Raw genomic sequence first — 21,127 nt, forward strand, 5'->3', positions numbered from 1 at the left:
GGTTAGAGTCTCTCTCTCTCTCTCTCTCTCTCTCTCTCTCTCTCATTAATCGAGGTTAGTCTCCCTATCTCGTTAATGGAAGTTAGTCTCTCTCTCTCTCTCTCTCTCTCTCTCTCTCTCTCTCTCTCTTTATTGTATGAAGTAAGAATGCCCTCAAGCACCTTCTGAAGGACTGTGTAGGTCTATTGCTTGTTACATAATACAGCGACATCACTAGATCATTACTAGATTACACGTTACGTAATCTGGAGACTGTTACGTACGAGAAAATCCATCATTAACATCATTTAAGCCTCATTATCAACGGAGCCATCGGGATTTACGTCATTTTTTCAAACGGCCGTATTGTGATCCCTTGGTACGTTAGAACCTCATGATAATAATCACAGCTTTCTTCGTCTTTTATGACCTAATTCAGAGGAAAGGCCTTTTCTCTCATTTGATATCCGGTTCACAGTGGCCGTGACCTCCTTCTGACCTCTTTGGAGAACCAATAGGCTTTCGTTTGGAGAGAGAGAGAGAGAGATTATAACGTTCACAATTCCCTCGGCTAGCCTCGAGACACTGCAAAAGTTTAGCAATTTTGCAACGAGAGAGAGAGAGAGAGAGAGAGAGAGAGAGAGAGAGAGAGAGAGAATCCCCCATTCTCCATTCACCCATACCAGTCCTTATAAACATCCAATTTCGTTACTTTGGCCCAAAGGGTAGACGATTTTTTAATGTCTGTCTCGACCACCATTGGCCTAAACGATTCGAAGAAGCGGAGTGAGTTTAAGTATGTTGTCATTTTTTTTCTCAGTCTCTCCTTTCTCTTTCTTTCTTTTTTTGGCGGGGACAACCGTCAGAGGACCCGCATGTGGGTAAATGATGGCCCGCATTCGGGCCTTTTTCCTTTTCTTCTTCAATCAGAGCGAAATGGATGCATAAACAATCGCCTCTCTCTCGACCGCTAAACTGCTAAACATTAGCACTGTCTCGAGGCTAGCCGGAGGAATTGTGTGCTTCATAATCTCTCTCTCTCTCTCCACACACACACACTTAAAATTAAAGCGTAGACCAATGACGGGATCTGTTCATTATCTAAAGCGAGAAGTCTGCAACTTACGTAGCACATATTAGAGTGCTTGTCCAGAGCGCAAAGCACCTGAAATAACACTTTATTAGTAAGTGTCAACGCGATTTCTGAACGTGAGAATACACTCAGATTAGACTGGTATTGTAGGTCTGTGTTTCCTATAGTCTCATGCGTGTATCGATTGAGTTGAATTGAATATAGAATTTAGGCCAAAGGCCAAGCACTGGGACCTATGAAGTCATTCGGCGCTGAAGCGGAAATTGACAGTAAGAAGGTATGAAAGGTGTAACAGGAGGAAAACCTGGCAGTTGCACTATGAATCAATTGTTAGGAGAGGGTGGAAAGTAAGATGGAAGGCAGAGAATATGAAAGGAGGTACAGTAAAAGGAACGAAAGGGGTTGCAGCTAGGGGCCGAAGGCACGCTGCAAAGAACCTTAAGTAATGCCTACAGTGTTCCGCGTGAGGTGCACTGATGGCACTAACCCCCCTACCCCCACCCCCTACGGGATGTCTGAGGTCAGATTTGTGCAGGGGAAAGTAAATCTGCTTAAGAAGTTTGTTACACAAAAAACCGCTAAAACCTCCTCCAAGGAGAATAATTTAATTCTAATCTGTGAATAAAAACATAGTTAGTTTATAATAGAGTTTTTTTATGTGAAGAAGTTAAAACTAAACAGCTTCGTTAACGAAAAAGACTCAGAAAAGAAAGCCGTCAGTATATTATTGATTTTGCCGTAAACACGTTTGAAGAAAATGCAACGTAAAGGCGATGTTTCAGCCTGTTCTTGGAGGCATATTATTATTATTATTATTATTATTATTATTATTATTATTATTATTATTATTATTATTATTATTATTGGAAGGATATGAAACGTGTTTATTTGCAAGTGTACTTCTTGTTTGCATCCGTAGAGACGTTACTGGTGTAAAAAAAAAAGGTCTCAAACATTAGTTCTGAAGTCTAATTAGAACCGCAACATCGTACGTTTAACGACACGACTTAAATCTTGTCAAAACTGTTTAAAAAAAATAGCGTTTACTAATTACAGTTGCTTTGGTTTAATATTTGCAATCTCTGATTGACCTCTCTAAATATATTTAGCAGTAGACCAACCCACAGTAGGTCTATTCTCTTTCTCAGCAGACCGACCTAGGCCCATTCTCTTTCTAACAGTAGACCGACCTAGGCCTATTCTCTTTCTCAGTAGACTGACATATGCCTATTCTCTTTCTAACAGTAGACCGACCTAGGTCCATTCTCTTTCTCAGTAGACCGACCTATTCCTATTCTCTTTCTCGGTAGACTGACATAGGCCTATTCTTTTTCTCAGTAGACTGACCTAGGCCTGTTCTCTTTCTCAGTAGACCGACCTAGTCCTATTCTCTTTCTCAGTAGACTGACCTAGGCCTATTCTCTTTCTCAGTAGACTGACCTAGGCCCATTCTCTTTCTCATTATACCGACCTAGACCTATTCTCTTTCTCAGTAGACCGACCTAGACCTATTCTCTTTCTCAGTAGACCGACCTAGTCCTATTCTCTTTCTCAGTAGACCAACTTAGGCCTATTCTCTTTCTCAGTAGACCGACCTAGTCCTATTCTCTTTCTCAGTAGACCGACCCAGTCCTATTCTCTTTCTCAGCAGACTGACCTAGTCTTATTCTCTTTCTCAGTAGACTGACCTAGGCCTATTCTCTTTCTCAGTAGACCGACCTAGGCCTATTTTCGTTCTCAGTAGACCGACATAGGCCTATCCTCTTTCTCAGTAGACCGACCTAGGCCCATTCTCTTTCTCATTAGACCGACCTAGACCCATTCTCTTTCTCAGTAGACGACCTAGTCTTATTCTCTTTCTCAGTAGACCAACGTAGGCCTATTCTCTTTCTAACAGTAGAGCGACCTAGGCCTATTCGCTTTCTCAGTCGACTGACCTAGGCCTATTCTCTTTCTAACCGTAGACTGACTAAGGCCTATTCTCTTTCTCATTAGACCGACCTAGGCCTATCTTCTGATAGCAAACTTAGGTCTGTATCCTGTTACTTATATATGTGAAAGAGGATTTTCGCTAATATAATTAATATGTACGATTAAATCGTATTCATAACACACACATACACTTGTAAACAAACAAACATACACGTGTGAGACCGAGCACGTGCACAGTAACACAGTTTGAAGGAGGCACCACAACAATTACGGTAATAAAGACGTCATCTGTTATACCCAATTACAAACGTCAACTCACGCACCCTTGCCCCTGACGATAGATAAATGGCTCCACTGCCTCCTGAACAAATGGAGGATAAAAGTCGTCGCGATGGAACTTAGCAAATGCGATCAGTGATGAACTGATGATGGAGAAACATTACGACTCGGCACAATGGTGGTGGGGCACGTACCTCCTTGAGAGAGAGAGAGAGAGAGAGAATTCAACAACACCTGATATCTACATTCCCAGAAGTAAGGAGAGAGAAGAGAGAGAGAGAGAGAGAGAGAGAGAGAGAGAGAGAGAGAGAGGTGAATTCGAAACGCCTGATAGCTACATTCTAAGAAGTAAGGAGAGAGAGATGAATTCGACAACACCAACTCTTAACTTACATTCCCAGAAGTTGATATTTATTTATTTATTTATTTATTTATTTATATATTATTATTATTATTATTATTATTATTATTATTATTATTCAGAAGATGAACACTATTCTTACGGAATGAGTCCACAGGGTAGTTTGAAATTCAAGCTTCCAAAGAATATGGTGTTCATTCGAAAGAAGTAACAGCAGGTAATGGAATATATAGAAAGAGGAGATCAGCTATTCGAAAGGCAAATAAATTAACAAATAAATAAATACAAATGCAAGTAAAATATTAAAATACAAGAATTGTATTAGGGTAGTAATGCATTGCATCTTCCCTTGAACTTCTGACGTTCCAATTGCACGAATTCATCAGGGAGGCCTTCTACAGTCCTTTCCTGCGAATAAGAGAGATTTCAAAATACTGTCGAAATATGAAGTATGAATTATGAAGTACTGCGCGATGCTTCGTTGTTTTTTGTACACGGGATTCTGGGAGCTTCAACAGCCACTCATTTTTGAGCGTAATGTGTAGTTACCGTTGGTGGAAGACTGTTCACATTCCACGTCTAGATTGGACAGATTTTGATATATGCCTTCCTAATGACTGGTCAGACCCAGTCATTTCGGGATGATTGCGTCTTCCATTGACCTTCTCTACGCACACACACACAGTTCTTGTGACGTAAGGTCATGAGACTAGTCCCATGCTAAACATGGGGACCTCCGATGGCTGGCAACAGCCTCATTATTCGCAAGCTGGGGTTCTATTTAAACTTTTCTAATTAGGTTTCCTTTGACGAAAGTCTCTCAAGAACCACCAACCCCCTTCCCTAACCCCTATCCCGTAAACCCTCCCCCCATCCCTGCAACGTGCCAGCAGTTTAGGGACACCCTTGGGGTAAACAAAATTAGGCGAAGTGCCTCTTTGAAGCACAGAATTTGATGTCAGGACCGTCCGTCACTTCACTCGTATGCCATGGTGGAGTCTTTCCCATATATCCGGGTTGTGTCTGCGTTTTTGGATGTGTTTTTGCTTAATGTGTATAACAGGGAAATGTGTATGAGTTAATACACACACACAAACGTTCCTGTATTATATACCTACGCGTATGTTGATAAAAAATTCACCATATCCGCAGACGTAGCCTGTTAGCAAGATGAGAAAACATCCATTCATGAAAGTCATAAATGTAAGGAAGTACAATTGACAATTTGACATAGTGGAGTCTTATACAGAAAACAGCATGTTCCAAAATTAAAGAGCAGCGACAATTGGCTATGCTGTGTGAAATTAAATGTCAGTGAAAATTGTGAATATTAACAGCCTCCGCACCAAATGAGAGTAGGCCCCAAAATTATTTTTTTTCATAAGTTGCGTGAATAACAACCCTTGTCATCGCACGTAAGTCATGTAGGCCAGTAACAGGCCTATGACGTCCTCGCTAGAATTCTAATTTAGGTTTATCTTGCACGAAAACTCGAGAGAGAGAGAGAGAGAGGGGGGCCAGCTTAATCAACATCAGCCCACAATCTCCTGAAATGTAGGAGATTGCATCTGATTTTTAAAGTTTCTGCTATAAGGATGCCGAAAAAGTTATTTGCTGTCGATTTCTGTTTGAGCTTCGTGAACAGAAGGGATTTGAAATTTAAAAGAAAATTCACTTTGAATACGCGTTCAATTGGGACATTCCGTTTTTATTCTGTGCCGTTTCTTTAGACGTACAAAATGAAATGATTCAGTTTTCTTGATATAAAATAGCTCTATTATTTTTTATATTTTAAAATACAGTATCAATAAATTTAGCAAAAAAATAAAAAAGAAGCCTATATGTTTCCCATCCCGTCAGTCTTCTCGTTTAAAAAAAATAAAAGCCTTTCTGAAGCATAAATATGTCAGTTTGTGTCGTATTTTCTTTTTCTCAAAGAAGTACACTTCCTGTTAATCTGAAATTAACCCGATATTCGTTATTAGCAGAATGGCCACGTAATTTCTTAATTTATTCCCGGGCCCGCCATAGACCTATGATGCCACTTCATCACAGATCGTCATGAAACTTCTTGTCTTTTTTGTACGTTACTTTTATTGTAGTCTCTACTTGTATTCACCTGTGAAGATAGATGATCAACGCTTGTATTCTCAGTGTCTGTGACTTATTACATCAGAAGTTGTATTCTATAGGTTAATTAGATTCACTCGGCAATTACCCACCAGGGATTCGCTTTTGAGTCGGTAATGCGTGAAATTAGATATCAAAAGCATCCATAGATAGTGCACCGAAATGTAATTTCCTCGTTAAAAAGCTACAGTTCCCTGAGAGAGAGAGAGAGAGAGAGAGAGAGAGAGAGAGAGAGAGAGAGAGAGAGAGAGAGAGAGAAATGGTTTGATAATTGGAGACGCTCGTAAATTGACAAGTGAGAAACTGTGAATGTACGCGTGCGCAAATGGCACCAGCGGCTGTTGTAAACATCGAATACCCACCTAACAAGACATACAGACAGCGACCGAGACTAAACACGATTGCAGAATTTGCAGCTTGTGTTTACCTTTCGATGAACAAGCAACCAGAATGGGTGTAATCATAATATTGTAAGAGAATGATTCACAGGAGTGACAACGGTGTTGTGCGAGTGCAGTCGCATACAGTAATCTCGAGTCTACAAACTTTGCTCTTTTTCGTATTCATTAACACCAAAGTCAAAAACGTATTTTTAAATGTTCTAATTCTTGTTATTTTTCAAAATGAAAGACATGTTTGGACCTATAAAATGCTGCTGAAGGCATGTGTCGAAATGAGGATAGTATTAAGGAAAGGAATTAGTGAATGTTAGCAACTGAAGATAATGGGATTAAATAGCTGCATGGTTAACCGGTCAAGATAGTGAGTAGTGTTATGATGAGGTAAGCAAAGAATAGTCACAGAATAGGTTAAGCAAGAAGCTAGAGAGATCTCTATATTAAGAATGTTTGGAGCGGTTAAATTGTATGATAAGAGTTTTTGAGCCAACATTTATTGATAGTGAACCTTGCCGAAAAGAGAATGAAGTGCTATAGAAGTTGATACTAAACAATATAACTGTGTAATTTTACAAGTCGAACTGAATCCTCGCAAGGAATCAAGCTTTTTGTTCACTACATTATAAACCATTTTAGATTCACTTACTAACTGTAGATTGTATGGCATGGTTTATGTACCAGTAAATTTTACTATTGTCACCAGCGTTAGAAAATTATCTGTCCTGGCTTGATGTTAAACAACCTGATGTCTCGGACTGTAAAGAATCTTTTCCTCAGAGGGCCTGCAATCAAATGTTAATTGTTTTTTTACCCTTTATTATTGACAAAATGGCTGCTGTCATCAGCTTCCCAAGACCTTAGACAAAAATGCTCACGGTGGTGGTTTCCTATAACGCATCTAGAGTTCTACGGTAACTCAAGCTCACATCACTGGAAACTATCTTTTGGTCATTTAGTGCCTAGCTTGTGAGAAATAGTGAAAGCTACTTAACGAGCTATCTACAACCTGATCGTGTGCTCTAGCCTTCTGTTCATTTGACAATAAAACCAAGGTAGTCTTCCTAGTATTGTAGCATAATCAATCTGATATTCAGATTAAAGCTGCATTACTCCTTTAGAGCAATAATAATGTAGTCTAACCTTTGGAAGTAATACGTATGTTCATTTTCTATGTATTATTTACAATCTCTCCATTTTCACATACCAGCCTTGTTTTCCAGGAAACTTACTTTTATGAGTCAATTGTTACACTTTTCAATCAGCTAACTTCTTCCTGTCTTGTTATGTACCATATTCCACTAAAGAAGTTTGACCCAAGTAATTAGGGGTGTCAGCATCAGGAGCAGAGATCCAATGCAGTTTTGACATTTACACCTATTTGAAACCACAAAAAAAGGCACTAGTGGACAGTTTTGAAAGATTTCTTCCTAACGTCCTTCATCATTTAGCTATCCACCTTATGAAATTTTACCTTGGAGAAATTAGTTCTTCAAGTGAGTCTTAAAAGTGCTGTGACTTATGACAAAATGGTGCCTTTTAAGGCACAAAGCATTCAAGAACTCTTGCAGTTTAGACAGACATAAAGAGTGAGAAATGAAAGTGAAAAATATATAAACAGGTATTTTATTTTCATTTAAATGGCAGCCTTGCATCACTAGTGACACTTCACTTAGCTTGCACTCAAATCTTTGAATAAAAATAAAAGAAAAGGGGACATCAGGCTCTAACATAAAAGTTTAACAGCACCTCAGAATGATGATTCACCGTGAAGCAAAACACACTGCTAAATTACACTTTAAATGAACCACTGGCCAATGTAACACTTTCAAGCAATATTCCACCTGTGCTCAATTTAACCACAATTCAAGATGGCTGCTCCAATCTTGAATTAGCATCCGATCCTCTCTCGTGTTCTACCACACCTGTAATAATTAAAAACTATAATTCTTGACATGACTCAAAAACTTTGGTCTTTTGTTATAAATCTCATTCAGATCTCTATTTTGAATCATTGAATCATAGGATTGACAGATATGAAATATCATCATATAAACCCTAATTCTTCCCAGAAAAAATTTTCTTATTTGATGTTCACTATCTTTTCAGTATTTTACTTCTCATAAACTGTGCAAAACTACTGAATAAACCTGATACAGTAGTTCTAAAAATCCAAGATTTTTTTTGAAAGTCTACAAATTTTAGGACTTGTAAAATAAAAAAAATACATTCTAAATTACAAAACTCAAACTCGTGTTCCATCACCTTTCATTTGGCCACTTAGAATGAAGTGAGTATGATAAGACATGTCAAAAAACCACTTATCCAAACCTAAAACTGTAGCAGGTATAATATCTAAACTGAACAAAACAGTCTAACCCCAGAAAGGATTAATTCATGAATGAGGGATGAAGGCTCCCACACAATTTTAAAAAGTTGGTTATCATATGAAGCACAAGATTGTTAAGAGGTAAAATACACAATTACTAAGTACCTTTTTTTCCCTATTAACTCTAGGCAGCAACAATCTACTACACTCCCTAAAAAGGTTCAACAAAAAATGTCAAGAGAATAATAGTTAGGCAAATAAATGCTTCTAACATGGAAATTTTTTTTTCCCAAATAATTTGGTCTATAAAACCTCAATAACAAAAATACATAGTATACTCACCCCTTGGCTACAATACACGTGCAGACATCTGTAATAGGACATCGACTCCAGTCTGCAAAACACAAGACTATGTTATACAGTCTTCAAGGATAACTTTTCACACTATTTTCAACTTCTTCAGAATAATTACTGGAATCATATTGTCATAGGATTGACAGAAATCTATCATCATTAAATTATTTGGATCATTTGCCTCTCAAAGCTGATGGATAATTCCTCCAAAGTAGTCTGTTTACCATACTGTACCTCAAATGAAAATAATGACGACCATCTTCAATCCAGATGTATTCATTGCTTCAACTTTCATAGGGCCATCACTCTAGCAGCTCTCCTGATTGTGGAAAAAGCTTATTAATGTCTGAAGTCTTTAAAGCTTACAAAAATTTATATAAGAACTGGTTCAGAATAAAATGTAATCATGAACTCATTGGATTGGCTCAATATTGCTCATCAAAATCAGTGTTCAAGAACGTACAGGGTACTAACATAGAAGACTTACCTCTGTCATATCCATTGACTTCTGGCATCCAGCACCAACCAATTTCTTGAACCTGTTAAAAACAAAGAACTATATGAAGGCAAATAAATAACTGAAACATTTTTTCTTATCAGATTATTTGAATCCAAGTCACAGGACAGAAAAGCATTTTCACTCAAATTCCATTTACAACAGAAGCAAGTTATAAACGAACTGCCAAAAATGTTAACAATATATCAAATACACATCTTACACTAAGTCTTGTAGCTTACCTCCAAACACAAAATCCAATGATTGCTCCTTTATATGGGATCATTTCACCTCCTCAGGAAATAACAGCCAATCAACTAACTATAAAAAGAAAGAATACAGTATAATGTTAAGTCAAGAGTAAAATTAAACATACTCCAAACCTAATGCAATTCATTCAGTTTCATGATATAATCATAGAATCATTGGATTGGCTCATGTTTCTCATCACAACAGTTTCTATCACCAGAACCTCAAACTGCTCGTGTACTTACCTAGGCAAGGTCCGAAAACTGGAAAAATGACAGATGCTCACTTGTCCTGTGCCTGTAAAACATTTGTACTATTATAAAAAAGAAAAAAAGAGCAGACTACATTCTGGAGTTCTTTTTATCAGATTGATAACTGGAATCATACACTCATAGGATTGACAGAAAAGGATCATCATATACTGTATCACGTACCAAAAAACATATTACTAACCCCAAGTGAAATAACCTTTAAATTAAACTGATCCTGTAGCATACCTTCGAAAGGGTGACAGAAGATTACTCGGTTTTGCAAGAGATCTCAGTGGTGGCTTATCTTCTGTAAATGACAAGATTAGAGATGTTACTAATTGGTTTTGGTAGAAAACAGTAAAGACAATGTTATCAGATTCAGTAATTCAAGTGTAATCAAATTTTTCATGGGATTGGCTCTAAAATTCTCATCAAAACAATTATATTTTAAAATAATACAAAAATTCTATTACTAACCCTCACTCCAGGGAGTTTTCACCTCCAGTACCAATCAATTTCATATGATACTAATCAGATTAATAAACTGAATCACCAAGTCTTCAAATCATGGGAGTGACATAGAACAACAAACAATCCTACAATCATCATTGGTTCAGTCTTGCAGGTGAATGCAATCTACAAAAAAAATTTGAAGGAAATTTACCAAAAAGAAAACTGCAGAGCAGTACACATATTAAAAAGCTGATTCAGTCTTACAACTTAATCACATATTCATTGGATTGGCTCAAAATTTATCATCATTCAGGTTAAAAAATAACAAAGAATGAGAAAATTAAACTCACCTCAAGAAGGCAAGTCACTCACGTAAGCCTGGGCCATTCCACTTCTTAACCTTTTTAATGCAGAAAAACCAGGATAAGTGCAGAATCCATGCTCTTTTCCATTGTAAAAGTGCAGGACAAGAGATGTGATGAAAACCCAACCTGTTAAAAAGGATTCTGGATAAATTAGTATGTACAAGTAAAGTTTTTATATTACACATTCTAACACCAAGTGACAGGATCATAATTAGCATGTGGACAGTCGTGCTTGGAGCAAAATGTCTCTAACAGGTTAAAGTTAATCATTCAGTCAACAGACTAGTTGCAACCCATCCATTTAGACTTCCAGACACTAGTTGTATAAAATAAATCAATGCATGTCATCTACATATTTCAGAGGGAGAAATACAAATGCAACAATGCAATACATACCTGGACAGATGCTGGTCTCTTGATCAAAGTATAGTAACTTAAAAATTTTTATTAAAAATAACCCAACATGTGCCACAGCCCATGAATAATAGTCTATTACTGAATTTGCCAATTCCCAGACTTTTTCATGAGCCTTGATAAAGTTCACAGTTACTTCTGATTCATGACGGACTAGTTAGCTTGTGTTCCAATGGGCAATTCTCTCAATACAGAAACAACAGTGTTTCAATAAACACTGTGATGGCCCTTAAAATTTTTGCCTTTCATGCCATGATGGCTGAATATGATAAATTTAACACAAAAGAAACAATTTAAGGTCTCATGTAACTTCAGTCAAAGAAAATGGAATAAATTAACTGGTTAAGTCCAGTGCCATGAGAAAGAAAATGAAGGGAACACATTACACCACTAATATAATTAAGACAAATTATTTTTCATCCCATGAAGAGATTCTAACACATGGACTGGGCAAGAAACTACCAGGGTAACACCTAAAACAAAACAATATAAATGAAATGAATGCATTGGGCTGGTCATCCTTCTATGAACCCAAACAATAATCCAATACACACTGGAAAATGATACAACCCTTAAAATGCCTTTTTTTTTTTCACTTTATTCAATTAAAAGGACTAGCGACGCCCTCCGTGTCCACCATGTCCTCCATGGCCACCAGGGCGAGCAGCCTTTGGTACCTTGGCAATCTTTTGGGTGGTTTTCTTGCTGGGCTGAAATGGGAGTTTTCATTATGTGGACAAAGCACCTTTAGGACACTCCAGTAGTGTAATAAAACATTTTTTTATATAAAGCATCCATGCATTGACCTTAATGGTTATATTCAAACCTATCTTTCTAAAAGGCAAAAGGTCAGGTACAATAAATCTAAACAATGACTGACTTGACACCATATATATATATATATATTCTTTCAACTTATTTCCTAAGACAAAAAATCAAATACCTTTACTTTCTGAGTTTGTGAATTTGCCTTCTTGGTAGCCTTTGCAGCTCTGGTCTTCTCCTTAGCAGCTCTGGAAATATCAAAGGAAAAACCATGAAACTCACTCTAAACTTCTACTGAGAAATTAAAAATTTTCAATATATCTCAACTGTGATAAAAGAATTCATTTGACATTCTTACAAAACTGATACTAACCTGATGGCTTGTTCTCTCTGAGCCTTCCTGACTTCGGGCTTCATATTCCTGTGTAAAACAAAAAACGATATGTAAAAAAATAGGATATGTGCATCATCTTACTTGTCAACATGCAACCAAGGCTATAGTGTCTACCACGAACTATACATTGTGTATATGGAACAGAACATAGAATTTTGGCCAAGCGTTGGGACCTGTAAGGTCATTCAGCACCGAAAGGGAATTGACAGTAAGAGGGTTTGAAAGGTGTAAACAGGAGGAAAACATTGCAGTCACACTATGAAACTATTGTTAGACAGTAGAAAGTCAGATGGAAGAAAGAGAATATGAATGGAGGTAAATAAAAGGAATGAAAGAGGTTGCACCTAGGGGCCGATGGGACACTGCAATGACCTTTAAGTATTGCCTATAGTACACCATGTGAGGTAACACTGATGGCACTACCCACCTACAGGGAAACTTTGAAATTTAGGCCAAAAAAAAAAAAAAAAAAAAAAAAAAAAAAAGTTAACCTAAACAAAAATCAAACTTGCCTCTTGGCCATAATGTCTGTGAGTGAGGCACCAACAATAGCTCTCTGGTACTTTTGGGTACGGCGTGTACGTTTCTTGGCGGTCTCCTCATCCATACCCTTCTTGTGCTTACGCCTGAAAGGGAATGCAATTAGTTACCAATCTCAAATTTTCATTCCTTGTACAAAAACACACACATTTTATAAATACAAAAACACACACATTTTATAAATAAAGTATATACAATACATATCACCAATAGAAGGAAACATCTAAATGCAATATTCCTTACTCAAAATGATAATCATACAATTAGCATTGCATCAAAAATTTAAAATTTACCTGTATAAAACAGTCCATCGGACTTCACGTGGGTTCCTCTTCAGTCTGTATCCACGTTCACATTTTGCGTTCAGGAAGACAAAAGTCTAAAACCAAATTAAGAAAAACGTTAAATGTGTTCAACCACCCGCTGTAACACTGTTACTAATTAGGTAATTGTTCCCCTGAGTTAAGAAGTTAACATGACCCTACCTAACCTAGCAATGAGTAAAAAAAAAAAAAAAAAAAAAAAAAGTTGCAAAATCCCAAAATAGCATTTCTTCAAAGGCACTTCATGACCTGTACAAGATGAAAGTAGGACATACAGACTAATTTTTAAATGCTTGTCATAAAATAATTGATACAACAAATCAAATTTTCATATAAAGTACAACAGATCACTAAAAAAACCAAGGCCCACCCAACTGCAACTTGCAACCTGCCTATTTTACCCCATTAGTCATTGCTGCAAGTATTTATAGTGCTGTACAATTATTCAAGCCAGCAACATTCTATAAACATTTAAATGTTTTTTGTCATCAGAATACATTAGCCTGAGATATTTATGCATAGCAAAATACAACTCCTATGTCCCTTTACTAAATTTTGCCTCCATAATTAAATTTTGCCTCCATAATTTAATCGTAAGTAATACTATGCGCCGACTCATTTTAAAATAATTTTCTTTATGAAACAGCAATTTCCAAACTATTATAACTAGACAGATCTCCCATTCATACCTTTTCAAATTTTCATACATTTGCTTATCATGTTCATATATTCTAAGACGAAAGAGGATTTCCTTTATGCATGACTGGTATATTAACAGGTTAGCTGACATAAATACCTGCAGGCCACTGTGCCCTTGAACAAGTTCATGGACAGTATTTTGAATGATTATCCCAAGTATACAAAGCCAAGATAACCTGATACAAAGAGCAGAAGGGCCATATTTTCAACTGTTGACACTCTAAGAGAATATGTTACGCTTTTCATCAGCAGCTTAAATTTAAAAAGTGGATACATGAGTAGGCCACAAGATGTCTGGTATAAATGTATCACTGACTTCTGCCTTAGTACTCACTGGTATTTACTGTTATGTTTCAAATGAAGAGAATTATTCAGTTTTTCCAAACATAAAATTATGTGGTCAAGTTGATTTCCACTGAAGTCTGCGTTTCACCATTGTCAGTGCCATAACTTGATGTTGCATCCAGTTACAGTACCACAAGGACCGTAACTTGATACAAAATTAAGTTACGGCGTTATAAAACTCCTTTAACAGCGCCATAAGATCAAATCTGCTGTAAATTGGTGATGCACTGTACAGGTACTTGGGCTTAAGGTCTATGATTAGTTTTAAAAAAAGGTCTGAACAATTATTAATCCATCACACTATACCCAGTGATGAACATTGTGACTCACATTTACAGCCAATTTTTTTAACTTGTGGAACATCCCTTTGGAAGTTCATGTAAACTGGTTATCTTGATCCAGTTTTCAGTTCAATAGACAGCCATCAACAGCTATACAGTATACAGCATAAGCATCCGGATGTTCAGTTATGTTTTTCTGTAACAAAGTTACATTACTGAAGGAATACATATCTCACAATCAATGCAACAGAGGCCTGCAGCAAAGTCCTCCCCCCCCCCAAAAAAAAAACCTATGAATAAACCCAATTCTTTTGCAGCATTTCATATTCTCATTTTCACCCTTAATACAAAGCAGATATTTTCCCCAAGGGAATATGATACTACTCAGGGTGCAGTCCAAAACCCAGGTTTGCCCACTGAAAGTTTATACAGGGAAAACTGAGCAGAAAATGACAACAAATGTTGACAGGCTGAAATTAACTCCTGCTGCTTTTAGAAAATATACATCCAAATACCATGGCAACTGATGGCTAGAAATCTAGTCATGTTTGAGCATTTTTAGTAGGCAACACAGTTTAATAATAGTATAAATTGTCTCCAGACAACCCTACAGTACACCAATTCATCTGAAGAACACTTGCGAGTGATAATATCAATGGCCACAAACGAAGAAAAAGCCTGTTTAGGAAGTGATGAAGAAAAAGGAGCCTTCAACTGTTGAAGTTAAGAAAGAAATGATTGCCAAGCATGAAGCTGGCACACGAGTCTGACGTAGCTCAAGAATATGGCAGACCTATGTCGACGATATATACCGTTCTAAAGAAGGAAGAGGAAATTTAGGCATTAGACACTGCAGTAGGAGTAACAAGAATATTGTTTAAGCAGAGCCCACAAGGGTCACACAGGCTTCGTTCTTGCAGTGGTTGAACGAAGTGTGCTGCCCAACTATAAAAATTTATCTAGAAGAAAATGGACTGCCGCTCAAAGCCGTACCTGTAATGGACATTGCACCTACCCATCCGAAGGATATGAAAGATCGCGAGCTGTTGGACACACAGTTTGACTTCATCGACATTGTGTTCCTCCCTCCCAATACAACCCCCATACTCCAGTCCATGGATCAGCAGGTCATCCAACTTGAAAAAACTCTACACTAAGGATCTGTTTCAAAGATGCTTCGAGGTTACTAAAGCAACGAACCTGACCCTCAAGGAGTTTTGGAAGGAGCGTTTTGACATCGTCGGCTGCTTGAAGCTCATTAATAAAGCATGGCAGGGCGTCACAAAAAGAACGCTCAATTCTGCATGGATAAAACTATGGCCTGACTGCGTTCTTGAATGTGACTTCGAAGGTTTCGTTCATGAGGACCAAACTGTAGAGGAGATCGTGTCATTTGGCAAAACCATGGGGCTGGGGGTAGACCACGAAGACATGAACGAACCGATTGACAAACACGAGGAGTTGACAGTGGTTGAATTGAAGATGCTCAGAGACAAAGAGGTGAGTTACAGGAACTTTCTTCTTCCAAGGATGAGGTGGAAACAGTGCTGACTTTGCCACTGTCATTCACAGAAATCAGGAAGTGGTGTGAAATGTGGGAAAATCTAAAGAAATTTGTAGAAACAAACAATCCAAGGTGAGCTGAAGCAGAACTCGGTGCCAGTTGTTTAATGATGTGGGGAAGTTATTTTTACTGTGCTAAAAAATTGCAAAAAGCAAGTGCCACTCGATAGGTATTTTACCGCAACAAAAAGGATGATTCGGGCGAATCAAGTGTAAGTGAAACCAACCAGGTGAAAAAGAAAGAGCAACCGAGCCCAGTCCCAGTGGCATATCTGGGAAGTCAGTCGGAAGTGAACCCGCATCTCCCACCCGATAACCCACCACCATCCCCTCCCTCACCTCTCTGCTGCCACAAGAGCTGTCTCGGACACTCGCTCGAGGTAAGATTCCCTTTCTATTTTTTATTGTTACTGTATTGCATTTGATTGTTTCTATATTGTATCAGTATTAAAATTTATTTATTTATTTTTTTACATGAATTGTTACTGCTTTTACGTACATAAAGTAATGTTTTCACTGTCTCTTCTCCTTCCCTCCTTACCAAAACACTCCCTCCCTCATCTCAAGTCAGCTGTGCGTCACTGAGGTGACGTAATTTTGTTCATCTTGTATGTTAAAATTTATTGTGAAATGCTTTATTCTTTTATTTATTTTGTTGAATATGGTTATCATAAACGATATACTGTGCATGCGCTTAAAATAACTGTATTAAAGTGGGTACAAAGGGTTGATATGGGGGGGAAAATTCTTGAGTGGGATGAATTAATTGAATCCCCATTATTCCTTATGGGAATATTCAGATTGATATACGAACATTTTGATATGCAAATTGGAATTTGGAACGAATTAAATTCATATACTGAGGAGCTACTGTACAATTTTGATCCTACTCAACCAATCATAGGCCTTGGAACATAGTTTTTGTACAGGTACTCTGACCAGGAGGTGTTGAGTACGAGTCTCCACTTTCCAGTGTATGTTATTTGAAAAATCATGCTTGACCAGAATGGAAATATCACATTTCATTGACGAATTAAGTGAAATACTTCACAGAAAATAACTAATTCTTCAACCAAAAATACCCCGGCCAAAATACGACAATTTCACAACCACACAATTTAGTTACCAAATTTTTCCCAAGTCCCCAACAATTGTTAATGGTGTCACGCATTTGCAGCTCTTCAGTAGGTTTGGTGATGGCCGCAGTACATCATTACGGTCATAGGCACTTTGAAGGTTGGTTCACAGGCTTTTGCGGACATGGTATTGGTTACTGCACGTGTTTTTTTTATAACTGAGCTATCATATTCTCCGATTTAACTTGATCCAACCCAACCTATCACAGGCCTCAGATTCAGATTCATCGTTTGAGTTTGCGAATGGAATGGACCTTGTCAACCTCACCGTTGATATTCACTCTTATAACATGGGAATTAATCAATGCTTTTGCTGCACGTTTTGAGTTTCGCCCACGAATGGAATGGACCTCTGCCACAGTTGCAACCTCACTTCCGTTGATATTCACTCTTATAACATGGGATCGCGAGCTAACTGTCAATGTTTTGGCTGGACACAAACTTTTAAATTTAACCTACAAATGTTATAGTTGCTTTAATGTGCTCCAATTATAAACAAATATAACAGGTTCCATTGCGACAGGGTCACAAGGAATTCGCGTGGAAAAGGAGTGAGGTGTCATGTTAACTTATCAGGAGTGAAAGGAATCTAGTTTGAAAAGTCGCACCAGAGTCTAGGAACACATGTTTTCTCAGTTGGTATTTCAACTTTGGTAGATTAACTCGGTTTGAGGTTAAATGTGTTGTCGAAACTTGTGAACGTACCTAAGCCCTTTGTTGGCCGAGTCGGTTGAGCTTCAGAATGTCACTCGATGGGCCGGAGTTCAATTCCTCCGCCCGGCTGATGAAGAGTTAGAGGAATTTATTTCTGGTGATAGAAATTCATTTCTCGCTATAATGCGGTTCGGATTCCACAATAAGCTGTAGGTCCCGTTGCTAAGTAACCAATTGGTTCTTAGCCACGTAAAATAAGTCTAATCCTTCAGGCCAGCCCTAGGAGAGCTGTTAATCAGCTCAGTGGTCTGGTAAAACCAGGGTATACTTAATTTGTGAAAGTACCATATATAACTGATACAACTTTTCCCGTGTGGCGGTATTACACCACAGAAATACCAACACAATAGTCCAATAGAGGTCCATTAAAAGTTGTAGAGATTGACAAGGCCAAGTTTGGCAAACAAAATACAATAAAGGGATGTATACTGAAGGAGTGTGGGTTTTTGGGGGCACTGAACGGGAGTAAAAGAAAACGTTTATGGTCCTGATACCAGGCCAAACGAAGTAGCCTTTTGTATATAGAGTGGTGAGTCAATCTCTCAATAACGCGTAACAATCATTATATAGGTAAGGAGTAACCTAGGCGAGCTGTGTCTGCAGGTACATTAGGGTACGCTTACTGCATGTTGTAGACTTTTGTATTTTGAATGGGGGATTTGTGGATTTCTTAGCGAGATATAGGGTGTGAAAGTAAAAGTTTTACCATAAAACTGATATATAAATTGATATATCATTAGCTAAGTACAGAATTTGAGTATACAGGCATTGCCCGGTTTACAACAGGTCCGGCTTACAATGTTCCGAGGTTATGGCGCTTTTCAGATATATTCTTCAGATATTTCCCAGTTTACGACGCATGTTCCAGGGTTACGACGCGTCGTGCACTGATCCGACGAAAGAAATATGGCTCTAAAATGGCAGAATAATCAAAATTTGGAGTTTTTTTTTTATGAAAAACTCAATAAAAATGCAGTTTACACTGTTTCCAATACACCTACAGTATTAAAAGTAACGTTTTCTTAGGATTTTTGAAGATTTTTGGCTTACAACACGGCGTAAGAACGTAACCCCCGTCGTAAACCGGGGACTGCCTGTATATACAAACGTGTGATTGTTCATTTACAGAGAGAGAGAGAGAGAGAGAGAGAGAGAGAGGGGACTGACCTGTATATACAAACGTGTGATTGTTCATTTACAGAGAGAGAGAGAGAGAGAGAGAGAGAGAGAGAGAGAGAGAGAGAGAGAGAGAGAGAGAGAGAGAGAGAGCCCTTATGGTCAATGAAGAAGGTAGCGATATCAGGAAAAGATCAAAAGGAGGATTAAGTTTCCTTGAAAATGACAAAGCTCTGGACGACATGACGTGAGGGGGGAGGAGAGAAAAAAAAAAAAACCTCTGGGGTGGCCAGTATGGCACGGATTAAAAAGGAATAAACATGGTCACTTCTAAACAAGTACATTTGGCAGTGAGGGAAGAAACCCCTAAAACAACTAGAAGGATTGGAAATAGTGTAGTACTGTACACTTACTCTGATCAATGGTCACAGCAAAGCTGTCATGACTGTCAGGTTCAGAAGAAAATATAGCAAAACGAGGCACATAGGAGTGCGAGTTTTTGGGAGTTTTGAACAGGAGTCTAAAATTACTTTTATAGTACTGGTATCCAATCAAACACGTGGAAAATGTTAGCCACCAATATACATAAGGGGATGCTGTATTACCAAGAGCTAAATTAATAAGTGATTGTTGGGCAGCATATCCCAATTAGAAGTCGAGAGGTATTCGCACGAAACAGTGAATCACTCCCAAATACCTTGTAGGCCCCAAAGCTGGTGCTTTAAACAGAACACCATGCAGCATTGGCGGGCGCTAGGGGGGATGTACTGAAATCTAGACGGGGAAGAGAAAGTCTTCAATAAATACCTAGCATTATGCTTCAATCGTAAAAAATACCCAAACCCAGCAACACTGTTCTGTGTTCATCCATGCTGTTGACAACAAGGTATGTTCCTTATTGTATATTTGAGGTACATGCAGGTTAGAAAAGGGGTAATTATGGCCAGATAGCATATCTTAGGAAACTTTTCCAGACAGTACATGGCAGCCTGGAATACTCCATCTGTCTGAATGTAAACTTTACATAGGCCATGTGTTCACGTCCAAGTTCAGTGTTATTTGGGGGATACTGGGAATGTAGCCCACTGTCCTTGTCTAAGCATATTTAAGTTAGGTATTAGGTTAGGTAAGAGGGCAAGTCTAGTTAGGTCGTACTTCTTTGGACATTTTCTAGTGGGTTAACAAGCAGTCTAAACCTAGGCTGTGTATTCATCTCCATAGTAGTTGGAGTTAAGGCAATTTTGCCTATGGTCCAGGATAGGCTACATAAGGTAGTCTAGCTTGTACCTGTTGCGTCACATTGGTTAAGACGATTTGCTTTTAAATACTGTTCCTTTACTAAGTCTACCTTGGCCATGTAGGATTTTTAGGTATGTTTCCCGTTTATTTGCCCTTCAGTACCACAAGTTTGTAATAAATTCCTTCCTAGGCTATATATTTTTACAAATGAATTCGGTCTTTGGAGGCCGTGGTTATAACCGAAGTCACTGCCCTATTAAAACAATAAAAGGAATTTCATTATAAAGTAAAATTATATATTGAAGATAAAATGGTGTCGCGTGAAAGTAACGAGGCAGCTAAAAGACTTAAGGGAAGAATTATATAAAAGAAACATGATTGCCATACACGAACGCAGAGATTGCCTGGCAAGACCGCCTTGGGATTGACAAAACAGGCCGTATTCGCTAAATAAAATTAGGGATACTTAACTATTTATGGGATTTCATTTAATTTTATATTAACTATCGTCCGTAAGTGGCATCACAAGATAAATATATACAAAAACATACCTTTCCATCAGTCCGGACCATGGTTTTCCCATGGCCGGGATAGATCTTGTATCCACTGTAATGACACAGTTGTAACCTGAAAATAATGCAGAGAAGCAAAATAAACAACTATAAGACAACAGTGTTTCGTTTATGTAAATCTGATTTCAATGTAACACAAGATGGTGTAGATATTCTTCGATAAAATTTACAGTTAACCCGCGATACCTACTTCATCTTGAAGCACTACAACTCGGAAAGAGCTGATGTAAACAAATGAATACCGACCCAAGTCACATTTTCGTATAAATGTGTTCATTTTTATTATTTACAATCTATTTTTTATCAATATATTTTAGGATAATATTATTTTATATATAGTATTTTAACATAAAATAGTAA

General features: G+C 37.8%; 1 protein-coding gene across 2 annotated transcripts; it reads right to left on the reverse strand.

Annotated features, from left to right (window-relative positions):
• Positions 1 to 7,779: 7,779 nt before the first annotated feature.
• RpL24 (ribosomal protein L24) lies at positions 7,780 to 21,058 on the reverse strand. Of its 2 annotated transcripts, XM_067084049.1 has the most exons (15): positions 20,958 to 21,054; positions 20,747 to 20,822; positions 13,073 to 13,158; positions 12,752 to 12,865; positions 12,219 to 12,266; positions 12,030 to 12,093; positions 10,652 to 11,790; positions 10,326 to 10,484; positions 10,095 to 10,155; positions 9,843 to 9,894; positions 9,591 to 9,669; positions 9,340 to 9,391; positions 9,087 to 9,171; positions 8,841 to 8,892; positions 7,780 to 8,094 (listed from the first exon to the last, which is right to left on the reverse strand). In XM_067084049.1, the coding sequence occupies exons 1-7, from the start codon at positions 20,960 to 20,962 to the stop codon at positions 11,695 to 11,697; spliced, it is 489 nt and encodes a 162-aa protein (XP_066940150.1). In that variant the 5' UTR covers positions 20,963 to 21,054; the 3' UTR covers positions 7,780 to 8,094; positions 8,841 to 8,892; positions 9,087 to 9,171; positions 9,340 to 9,391; positions 9,591 to 9,669; positions 9,843 to 9,894; positions 10,095 to 10,155; positions 10,326 to 10,484; positions 10,652 to 11,694. The 2 variants fall into 2 exon arrangements, with proteins under 2 accessions (XP_066940150.1, XP_066940149.1); XM_067084048.1 differs by lacking the exons at positions 7,780 to 8,094; positions 8,841 to 8,892; positions 9,087 to 9,171; ... (3 more) ...; positions 10,095 to 10,155; positions 10,326 to 10,484 and having other exon boundaries at positions 11,645 to 11,790; positions 12,024 to 12,093; positions 20,958 to 21,058.
• Positions 21,059 to 21,127: the final 69 nt, after the last annotated feature.

Source organism: Macrobrachium rosenbergii, chromosome 41 (assembly GCF_040412425.1).
Source record: "Macrobrachium rosenbergii isolate ZJJX-2024 chromosome 41, ASM4041242v1, whole genome shotgun sequence".
Taxonomy (NCBI): domain Eukaryota; kingdom Metazoa; phylum Arthropoda; class Malacostraca; order Decapoda; family Palaemonidae; genus Macrobrachium; species Macrobrachium rosenbergii.

Bases quoted from the DNA above. Each gene is read 5' to 3' on its own strand.
- RpL24 (XM_067084048.1), bottom strand. The intron at 12,866-13,072 runs GTAAATTTTAAA...ATTCCCTTTCAG, and splicing joins CGATGGACTGTTTTATACAG to GCGTAAGCACAAGAAGGGTA. The intron at 11,791-12,023 runs GTATTTGATTTT...CTCCCATTTCAG, and splicing joins CACAAACTCAGAAAGTAAAG to CCCAGCAAGAAAACCACCCA.